We start from the raw sequence: 12,109 nt of genomic DNA, 5'->3' as shown, positions 1-12,109 counted from the left end.
CTTTGCAATAGAGCAATTAAAACGTTTGATGACTAACAACAACATAATACTACAACTGTCAAAGTAGTTTGTTATAGTAGTTTGGATTATAAATGAGATGGTGTTAATTTAAATATTTTGGTTGATATGCTGAATAGAGATGGATGTATAGTACAGTAATGATGGCTAATTTATGTACATTCTAAGCCAGGAATTTGTAATGGCTTAGGCTACCGGTTAGTGAATGTTATTGCTATGTAGTCAAAATAATAATAAAGTTACAAAATTATACTAAATTACCACAATGAAATGAACAATAGGAAAAATACCGAAACCATTTTTGTTCAACATTCTGTACAGTTTGGTGATTTGATCTTCCACCTTGAATTGACTGTCGAAGGCTACACCCATTAAAAAAAATGTGCTCAAAATGTCGCCGCGCTGATAATAGGTTGGTTTACAACTGTGCGTTATTCACAAGCCTACAGTACTGTAGGTCGTTGCTTAAAATTCTGAAATCTGTACAATAGTCCCCCTCCCCCACCGCACCCACTCGTTAAAATGAGAGATAATAATTAATTGATTAACCAATCAAATGCCAAGAATAGAATGTGTTATTATTAGGCACTAATTATTACACTAGATGTTAATCAATAAGTAAAGACTGATATAGTATTTGTAAAGTGGATGTTTACTTTATTAAAGGCTTCATTATTACAATCATTGATTTTCAGCTATTTTGAATCATCAATAGTAAAGTGCAGGTACAATTACCTGTAGGGTTTGTATTGAAAACACCTAAAAACAACAAGCATTGCTGACGTACAGTATTGTCGGTCTGGTGCATGCTATAATGATATCCCTTTCCTTCCTCCAATTGTATGCGCCTTTCATTTTGAATTTGTGGTATTTTTGCTGTTAATTAAACAATTCAAATTTCATGTTCAGGGTTTCAGTTGAATGCGATAAGACTGCTATTAACAGCAACATAGGTACAGTATTTAAAGTTAAAAGGAGTTGAAAGTTTGCCTATAGTGTTTTTTCAATGATCACCTGTTTAAAAATGAAAACCCAGCATTTTCTTATTCTATCCAGAAACTAATGCTTAAGTGTGTAATTTCCACACCTTGCAATACTATAACAGATTAATAACATACTACTATGTTTAACATAAACATTCATGGTACATTTAATGTTTGCAGATCAAATTCCAATTTGCTAATTGTGTAATATCATTATGTCAGTATTGAAATGAATTAAAGACTGATTTAATACCAATGTGATGTAGTAACAGATGGTTATACTGCCCTCTATGTATTTAGGCTGTCTTGATTTGGCTATGAAAATGAAATTGATAACTAATCAAATGTACAAATACTCCTGATAAATGTTTTGGATATAAAAAACATCTTGATTACACAAGATGGTAAATTTATACTATTATTCTAGACCCCTTTTTTAGTTACCTAAAGGTGAATATGTAATGCCACTTCTTAAAACAATACAATGCGTCTGTTCTACCTACAGATTTTTACCTACAAGTTTTTTAATAGCACCCTCTATGTTTGCATTTATTATTTAAACTTATTATTATAGCCTCTATGTTTTGTCCATGCTTTATAATTTTCTCGATATTTTTTAAACAAGCATTTTATTGTTGGTTGTTTTAGCTCATTGAAGCAATCATAATTGAAATCTGTGACGATCTTTAAGGAGATGCACGTATAACCTTACGGCGTTCTACATAATCTATGTCTGCCTGTTATTGTAAGTTAATCATGCATAGGTTGTGAGCTAAGCGTCGTCTGCTTTTATTACCTCTTGCAAAACTACAATATTAACGTTGTCTGCTAAAAAGGCAGTAGAAATACTGTAGAAGAAAAATTTCAAATCGGTGGCTTTGTGGAAATTTTAGAATTAAAGGTAGGTGGGCATTATTATAATTTTAAAATTGTTGTGGTTACTAAATACTGTATAATCAAATTTTGGAAGTCTAGCATAAAATTGTTCAAAGATCGAGAGTGGAATACTTTACAATGGACCTTACTAAAATACTGTAGGTGCTGAAGATTGTTCTCGTGCTTAGGATTATTTTTATTATTTCTCAGTCAGTTAATAATATGTCCATGTCATGTTTATTAATTATTATTATCTTCATCCCTCTGTCTCTTTTTCTCCTCTTCTTCTTTCCTTCTTTTCCATTCATTTTTGTCTGTTCTACCTCCTTTTCTCTATTAGTAGCACTTTATCTCAAAAGCTAATTATTTAAATTTACTTTAGTATTTGTATGCACGCACCATTTCAAAATCAGTTTAAAGATAGGCATACCTATTGATTACAAATCTCCTCTCTCCTCATTTCTTCTCCTGCTATATTAAAGCCCCCTTCCCTACGTTTTTTAGATCTAATTTAAGATCACAAACTATATTTAATGTAAAAATAATACTATATGGTCCTATTGCGATAACTTTTTTCGTCTTTAAACGGTTAAAAATGTGAAAAATAAGGTGATTCTAATAATTATAGCGGCCCGCTATAAATCCCAAAATGCATTGCACGCGGATTGATATTTTTGTTTTTCACCTGTAATTCGCCCACTTTTCGATCGATCGTGAGGCCAAAACAAATGGAAGACTTCTAACTTTTCAGCGAAAATACCGGGTTTTCTCCAATTTGTATCAACGGAGTCTGGCAAAAATAGAAAGACAATTAATGCAGCAACTAGGCTAGGCTAGGTATATAGCTAGCGTACGATGTTCGTACGTTACCGATGTTTACCAGCTAGGCCTACAAGACTAAGCCTAGCTAGGCTAGGCCTAAGACCGTCCACGAGAGGTCGATCGCCGCGAGCTACTTAGGTAGTGCATTGTTTTTCACTTTTTATCATAATTTACCATAAAACGTACATTTAGGACAAGGAATGACATGGTTTAATGTTTTTAAAGTGATATATATGTATTATTTTCCAAAAAACGTCCAAAATTGCAGGGAAGGGGTCTTTAAGCAAAAGCTATGTTGCTAATTGTTTAAAAGTCATTATTTTGAATTACAGTAGAATTCTACTGTTTAACTCATTCATTCTACATATTTTTACATTTAAACTCTGTGTACTAACATCTATTAAAGTTATTTAAAAGGAAATCCATATTGTAGCTTATTGCATTTTAATGTCTACAAAATATAGGTGTGTTATCAATACAATCAATCATTGTTGATGACATAAACACCAAAGTGTGACTAATTAGACATCAGTATCACCATATGAGTCATAAAGAGTAAGTCCTTTGGGGTTGACCATCACAATCATATGTTTAATTGTTATACAATTGTAATGCGTGTTTATTATAATTTGTCATAATAGAGGAAGAGACATTGAGGTAAGCAATAGAAATGTTGTTAATAATATAAAGTACTGTATAGAATTTAGCATTTTCACCAACTCTGTGGTGTAGAAGTAGAATCACCAGGCTATTGATCTTGAGGTTATTGAATCGAGTTTTATCCTTTAACTAATCAGTTTATTTCAGAATTTTGGCAAATGAGCAAAAAAACCTAATGTAGCATTAAAAAAAATAATAATTTGATTAAATACAGTTATAACAAATTGTACAGCCAGAGTAAGGATGTATTCAAATCATCAGTAATACTAATACATACATTAGAAATCTATTTACTGTACTTTCATGTGAAATGAATGATCATAATATTAGGTTTTAATACTGTTTCGAACCCCTATTTTAGAGGACACTTTATTTTGTGTCTTGAACCTGTCCCGTTAATATAAATTCTACCGTATTGGTTTTTTTCTATTGTTTCAGTAAATAATATAAGTATTGTTAAATTATATTGTAAAAAAACTGTACTGAATAGGATAGAAATTTAAAATAAACACCTAAAAAAAACAAACAATAGCCTAGAAATATTGAACTGGTATAGCCATGAATTCTCATATTTCTATTGTTACTTTCAAAATCATCTCCACACGTTATCAGTGAGAGGATAAATAAATCCTTTGATTTAAAAAAAAAAAAAGAATTGTTATTCTTGCGGTGGATCTCTGATACCAGCCATGCATATAAACCCACTACAGTTTGGGTATTGTCATATGATTGTCTGTGAGCTGAATAATCAAAATGATTCTTATATTGTGTTGTCAGTCAGTCATTGCATACCGATACATAAGAATTGATTATACAGTACTATGTAGTGATCAGGGATTCTCTGCTAGCTTACTATTGTGTAGTTAGTCAGTCAGCCGTTTTACTTACCGGTGCACACTTACACGTACACATGATTTCTGAACAGTTTTTACCTAATATGCTTTTCATGGATTCCTTATTTTAATTATTGAGAGTTGAATAATATTTTTAAGGAAATTTTTTTTCTACTGTACACTAGGTAAGTAGTTTATGTCTAGGTACAATTATTCAGTTGTGGGCGAGTCATCTTTTAATTCTGATACATATTATGTTTTTAATTTTTTAAATTATACATTCCGTATCAAAATATTATTACCTGCAAAGAACAAAGAAATAATTATTATTCAAGGCCTTCAAACTCCACTGAATTATTTTGATAATCACAATAATACATTATGATGATCAATAATTGCTGGTATTTCCAAACGTCATCTTATCTCTAACTTTGTTTTTAAAGCAACACGTTTATTTTTGTTTTTCAGGTATTGTGATTTTTAATGGATTAGTTGTGCTTATAATTCTCATTACGATATGGTGCGTTTATGATCGAGCTGGTCGTAGTTTTGTACAACTTCAGAACCGTGAAAAACAAACCATGCGGCACAGAACGTCAAGTCGTTTGCAGAAGCAGGAAATACGATTGAGGTAAAAGTATATTTAATTTATTCAAAAACATTTACCATTTTGTCATGTCCTATTGTACACTACAAAGAAAAACATTAATTTTTTTAGATTTTTTGAACAACACTGTAGGGCTTGTCTTTATCAAATTATTATTAATATAAGTTTTTTACAAATGTCTATATAATTTTAAATTGTGTCCGGTCTTAGCCGATTCTGGGTACAGTATCTATAATTTGTCCAATATTATTATAGGCAAATTCTGTATACTGTAGTTTCACATACATGTGTCATATGTGACACCTGTACCATAGCTTAACCTAACCTATGTGACACTGTTATTTTATATAATTTGACTATGATACAGCACAGATAATGCCATGTTAAGATACTGTAGAGAATTAGGTCAGGCCACCTTCCTAAAACAAGTAAATGGGTCAAACATGATCCCGGATATTAATTATTTTATTTAAAAATCTCCCTCATTAACATGTAAGCTTTGCTGTCCTATTTTTTAAACTCTTGAACTATAATCCTATAATACTCTACTTTCCTGACACTCTTTCATGCTGTATTATAGTAGGCCACCTACTATTTCATCCTATTGTTAACCATAAACAATATAACTGGCTCTCATCCTATTGTCCAGATTTTACATGGGGTTTGTCTCTGATTAAGAACACAGGCAACTTTTTAAATCTTTATAGGATTCACCTTTTCACTTGATGTATTGAGTGGAACAAACACATAAATTTAGATTACTAATTATAAAAATAGTTGACCTACACTAGTGTGTTGAACAAAAAAGATGGTATAGTTGTTAAATTCCATATGAATGATTAACTTAATTGTAAGTCTTTTCTATTTGTTTTCTGGGTGCAGTATGTTTGGTGTGACTAAAATTATTGATGTGACATAGGTAAGGGGGGATTCTTTTTGTCATACAAAAAAGGGGAAATGTGAGTGTAAGCACTAATGGACAAAATTAAAATTGTTGTCAGGTCTAACTGTCTCGATAGAATTTGCCTACTAGCTAATAGGTATAAAATATTTTTTTTAGATTATTTTTTTCTCTATATTAAGTATTTTTTATATTTTCAATTTTTTTTTTATTTTTAAAAGAAATAAATGTTATATTGTCAATATTAAATAATGATGCATGTTTTAGAATGTGATATTAAAAGATTTTCATTCATTTTTCTAGTCTCATATGTTTACATATTCATTCACTTGGAATCAAACTGCAATATTTTGATACGCTCAAGTGACAAATTAAGATGAGTGTTCATGTGGAAATATGTATTGATTTTAGTCACTATAAAGTTACATGGTGAGCCATATGACTCCTATGGGCGTTGCTTCTTTTTGATGATGGTGACAGAGGCGGGGGTGGCCTTGCGATGTATTCGTCTAGAAGATACAATATATTCATGGTCTTCCTCTTTGCACCATTTTCAATAAGACTTTTAATGCAATGTTGTTGGATACATCCATGGTGATATGTGTTAAACAAAATATATCTGTTTTAGTCATATCGAGCGATCTGAATGATTTTCATCACTATACATGTACAGTATATTTCAAGCTTCAGTTTACATTATAATTTAGTATCTTTTTTTAAAATATTTATTTTTTTTTTTTTATTTCATGGTATCAAAAACAAAACAAAAACAGGGCCGACGCAGTAAACACACGCAGAGAAAAAAAAAAATATTCTGTAATAAACAATTTAAGTACCATCTGAGTACATTGTTATTAATTATTTAAGCATATCTTACTTCTTAAAGATTTATTGTCCCCCTGAACCATTAAAAAAAAAATGTTTTTGTTAAGTGATTAACTTCAATAATTATTATTATCATTATACTGTTTTTATTTATTTATTTAATTATTTATCAATTTCAATTTTGTTTGTTTGTTTTTTTTTCGTTTTAAGGGGCTTTGCATCTAAAGCATTAGCTTACAGCTTAACCCCGTTCACAACCTCAATTAATTTTGCATGTACTTTGTATTACTATTATCTGAGATTGTGAATAAAGTTATATATATATAAAAACTACACAATGGCCATTCAAATTACATTAATCTTCATCTTTTTTGATAAACTTTATTGAGAAAATTATCATTGGAGATCATAAATTAACAAGTTTGTGATAATTCCTAAATAAAATTTTTTTCAATTTAATATTTTGTTTATTGTTTAGTTACCTTAGTTTAGTATCATAAGAAAATATATTGTTAATGTAAGTTGAAAATTATATGAAGTAATTTGATATAAAAAATGAGAATGATAGGAATATTATGACGCTTTTCTGGCATCTTCAATCAATGGTTAGACCTTTATTACCTTCTAGTTTATGACTTGTTAATTCAGTTGAATTTTATCGCTTCGCCATCTGACAGTCGTCATCCATATCAGATGATGAATATTATAACGTGCAGCATGCCTCATATTATAATGCATGTCATGATTCCTATATAATATTATTCTACAATTTCTGTTTGAACTTATAACACTTGCCAGTAGTAATTGCTAGTTGCAGCATCTATATAAAGATGTATTGAACAAAACATACAAAATAAAGATTAATAAATCAGACTTTTAATAGATTATTTTTTAAAGGTAAATCACTTCTGTAGAAAAATGGTTTTCACTTATAAAATGACAAAATAAAGGGTTGAATTCAACCAATAACACATTGGCTGGCAGCCAATTTGACTATTTTTTTGCTTTAAATTACAATTTATTAGGTAAATACATTTTTTGCCATCCAATTTTTTGTCAAATTGAATAACTATTAGGTGACGTTAAATTGGCATATTCAACAAAAGAATTATTTTTTCAGTGGGACAATACATCTTTAATGTTAGCCTTTGCCTTACCAACAATTTTTGGGAAACCTCTATTAAATATGAAACAAGTTATGAGAAAATAACTATTTTAATACTACAGTATAGTCAATCCCTATTAAGGTGACATTTTGTTGTGGCGCAAAGGTGTCCCCTTAATGTTCAGACTTAGAGTTAATTTCAATGGTTAAGAAAAATAGTATGTACAAGTTGCCAATTATTATAAGAAGTCGCCATATTAATTAAATACGATGTTTCACCAAGGCCCTGGGGACAGTTACAATTAAGAGTGTTCACCATTTTAGTGGAAATATATTATTGCAATTAGAGAAGTACTAAGTACTGTATGCTTATTGGTATTAATTTAATAATTGCAATGACGATTGCTTGCAGTATGACGTAAATGGTTGCAATTAAAGGACATTTTTTTCAGAACTAGAGATTCTACCGAAACTAATAGATTATTAAAAGACACTGATTAAAACTTTTAAAAAAGAATGATTAATATAGCAATAAAACAATAATACATTGTGATACAGTTACATAAAATATTTTTGTTTTCTTTTATCTCAATAGAAAAACTCAAGAATTATATGAACGTAACTGGAACAATAGATGTCGATTATTGTGTTGCTGTGCCGGTGTCCGGGACACACAAGAGGTATTTAAATTAAATAGTTTTGTTGTTATATATTAAAGTGATTAGGTATACCTTCTATGGTTTACCCAAAATAATTACTATCATAATACATAGCAATCTATCTAAATTAATTGGCAGGAAAACATACCAAATGATTTATAATGCTTTTGTAAAAAAAAATTATAATAATTTTTCTTTCAGAATGCATTTGCAGAAGTAGCCGAGTTATTTTCCGAGTTCTTCCGTGACCTAGATATTGTACCATCGGATGTATTTGCCGGTTTATTGCTTCTTCGTGAGGAGCAAAAAAGAAAGCGCAATGCAATTATTGCAAATCCACGATGGCACGTTATGAAGTTCCTTTCCGGAATTCCCATAATGCCGCAAACACGCTTCCTGGATTTAGAAAATGCTGTATGTTAATATTTTACAAAATTATAATATTTTTTTTTCGGTCACCAATAAATACTAACCAAACATGAGAATCTACACTAAACTTCATATGCAGTAAACAAACAGATCAATAAAATATGTAATTGTATAAATTACTACATTCATATATTGTATTTTCTTTACTATATTATTTTTGTTTTCTACATTATTTTTATAGGAAGAAAAACAATTATTTACAGATGCCAAATACTATATGAAATACGCCACAGCGGCTTACGGCTGGCCCGTCTACGCCTTGCTGAACCCGACGACTGGTTTCTGTCAGTTGTGTCAAGGATGTCGGTATGTCATGAAATATTTATAAAAAAATTAGTTAAAACATTTGTAGATAAATCCGTATTTCAATCATTCCGACAGCCAATAATATCAATTTGTAAATGCAATAACAAATTCAGGACAAAGAATGACTGAAAACCTACATTATGTTTTCCAGTAATTTGTCTTCGGATTCATAAAATATGTATAATATATGTTTAAATAATTAATATTAATATATAAATTATGGATTTTATTAGTTTTGATTCTAAATATACATGGAATGTAAACATTTGAGTTTGGACATTTCAATGAAAATGTTTTAACAGCACACATAAATTATAATATTCTACTGGCAGATTGGTGTTTTCATTTCAAATTTGGTTGTAACATGTGTTTAGTTCAGAACTCTGAAATATTTTATGTGTACACACTTTTATAAATTCAGTACAGTCAACTCTCCCAATACCGGACACCTTTGTGCTGGCCAAATATGTCTAGTTTTCTGGAAAGTCCGGTATTCAAAATGTGTTTTTAACGGTAAAAATGAATTTGGTGCTGTTTTGACTTCAAGAAAAGTCCAGTCTGGTATTGGGAGGGTTGACTGAATTTAACAATAAATATGCGTTTAATCACATACACTATTGAGTACAATGTGAAAAGAATATCTTAATTTAAAGTGTAGACAAAATTAAATAGACAACCAGTAGTAATTATTATACAACACCATAATACAACGTATCATCATGTTTCACTTGACAATTTTATAGTCTTATATTGAATACTTTTAATTAAAATTGTTTTATGATTATGTTACTTCCTATTGATAATAACAAGTTTGTTATGATTTGTCACATCCACAGCTGTTGCTGTTGTTTCCCATGTCTGAAACAGAAAAAACCGGTGACGCTAGACGACGACAACTGTTGCCATTGCAATTACGCCGCCCTCAAGAAGATCAGTGGTCTTGACGACGCCAACATCATCTACACCACGTTTCACTCCGCGGTTAGTAAAACCCGCCCTCCTACAATCCATGCTGGCTCAGTCGGTGAGTTAAGCATGGATATGGAAGGCTTGCGATTAGTCGGTAGTGTTAACAACAGAGGGCAGCAGAACACCGAACAGAATGGCGCAACGCCGGCACTAAGTGCCGACAGTGAGGCCGATGAATTCCCGCCGGTTATGTGTTTAGAAACGAGTATGTCTTTCCAAGAGGTTATGGATGAACGTTGCATGGATTTAGAGACAGACGGAAAAGAGTCTTGCTGTTTGTTTTGTTTTAAAACATCTAACAATGACACGGTATGCGCTTTTCTTATAATTCCCTAACCTGCAACCTGTAGACTTTTATTATATTACTCATGTTAGTATGAAAGCATCAACCCACAGCAATTCTTGTGATCCATTTTGTATTCAAATATATATATAAATTGAGTCACTAAATCATTTTTTATAGAAAATCTTCACAAAAAAAATGGAAAAGAATGAGCAGTCATGGTGATTAATTGATAATTATAGAATTCAGATTAAAATAGTTGGAGTGTATCTTTATTATTATTAAAATAATACAAAATTGTTATTTAGTCAAGATTTTCAATTAATATTGATAATATTTATTTGGCATAATCAGGAGCAAGTAGTAGGCCTAAACAGATTTAACCACTCTTGTCCAATAACAAATTTCATTATCATTAAAAGTAATATTTTTTTTCATAATCCTTCATCCATTCTTCTGAATTATTAATAAAATAATTAACAAATTAATAAATTAAATTAAGTACATTTTAGAAACCATTTACCGTACAAATTAATATCAATTCTATAAAATTATATTCATTCTAAAAATTAACATTTATTCTAAAAATGAACATCCATTCTCTCTGGAATTGCTGTGTGGTTGACATAAGAGACTTGTTTGTGGAATTGTTCTAAATTTTAATATTTTTTTTATTAATGTTAATACTTAGTAATGACTGACAATTTAATGTTATTAATTGAGTGTTATTATTTGTCATCTTTGTCATTATGTGTTAGTGTCACAGAATATCTTACTACTGTACATTATTATTATTCTTATTCACCATTATTATTATTATTCTTAATATTCACCATTTTATTTTTATTTATTTTTATTGTCAACACTTTCACCATTTTTGTCAATACAGTTATGTTCTTAAAGTTTGAAAATATTTAATTTTTTAATCAAAGTGTGCCATAAATAATTTTGGATGAAAAATGTAATTAGCGAGCAGTTAAATAAGTAGACGGCATAATGGGAAGTTGACGTCATAATAGGCAATGGACGACAATTTTATGGCATTTTGACCAATAGGAATATTATCCACTAAGAATACGTATTCAACACTCTATTGATCATCTTCTATTCATTACAGTACATTTATTCACTGTACTGTATCTCCACATATGACATCATTTGTCCAGTATCATAGGCAAATTCTGTAATACAGTATCACATATGTATCACATGTGCCACCTTTTGCATATGTTATGGTTATATTTAGCTTATGGCCTATGATACAGGCGAATGTGTGATACATAAGTGACACTGTATCACAGAATGTAATAATACATACTAAGTATAATTATCAGATTACGGAGCAACTTTTATTTCATTTTCATCATCTTTGATAATTATTTTTTGTTCCATGGTCATTTTATGTATTTTACGTATTTGAAATTTGCTTGCTTGTGAGTTTTTGAAAACTAATATAATTTTACTAACAAAAATTAACATAATAACTTGAAGAAGCTGACCTTAAAAAATGTAGACATTACCTGGAGCAGAAACAGGAGTTAATTCCCTTGGCAATCGTTAACACAAATATTTAAAAGATATAATAGTAGCAGTGCCTACCTATCAGCTAATTTAAAATGTCATGAGTTAAGTGCTTACAGACACTTTTAGAGACCAAATTTATGGCTGTTTTTCCTTAAATTATATCTGTTGATAAGGCTATTAGAACAGAGCCTGGATTTGTCATCACGCTTTGAAATATCTGTGCGTAATTCGCTTCAGTGCCTTGTCTCACTCATTAAATCTCATATGTATGTACTGATACTGTGTAATATCATTTTATGGTAGAACAGA

The 12,109-nt window shown here is 30.2% G+C and overlaps 1 protein-coding gene across 3 annotated transcripts in view; it reads left to right on the top strand.

Annotated features, from left to right (window-relative positions):
- Nucleotides 1-12,109, top strand: part of LOC140040336 (diacylglycerol lipase-alpha-like) — a 39,491-nt gene that overhangs the window by 17,158 nt on the left and 10,224 nt on the right. For 2 of the 3 annotated variants that reach the window (XM_072086195.1, XM_072086197.1), the window contains exons 4-8: nt 4,661-4,823; nt 8,226-8,310; nt 8,491-8,703; nt 8,900-9,024; nt 9,861-10,302. In XM_072086195.1, the coding sequence (XP_071942296.1) occupies nt 4,661-4,823; nt 8,226-8,310; nt 8,491-8,703; nt 8,900-9,024; nt 9,861-10,302 (1,028 nt within the window). The remainder of the gene's footprint in view (nt 1-4,660; nt 4,824-8,225; nt 8,311-8,490; nt 8,704-8,899; nt 9,025-9,860; nt 10,303-12,109) is intronic. The other variant, XM_072086198.1, reaches the window with a different exon arrangement.

The sequence above is a fragment of the Antedon mediterranea genome, chromosome 2 (assembly GCF_964355755.1).
Source record: "Antedon mediterranea chromosome 2, ecAntMedi1.1, whole genome shotgun sequence".
Taxonomy (NCBI): domain Eukaryota; kingdom Metazoa; phylum Echinodermata; class Crinoidea; order Comatulida; family Antedonidae; genus Antedon; species Antedon mediterranea.
The sequence above is the reverse complement of the archived record's forward strand: the minus strand, read 5'-3'. Positions and strand labels throughout refer to the sequence as shown.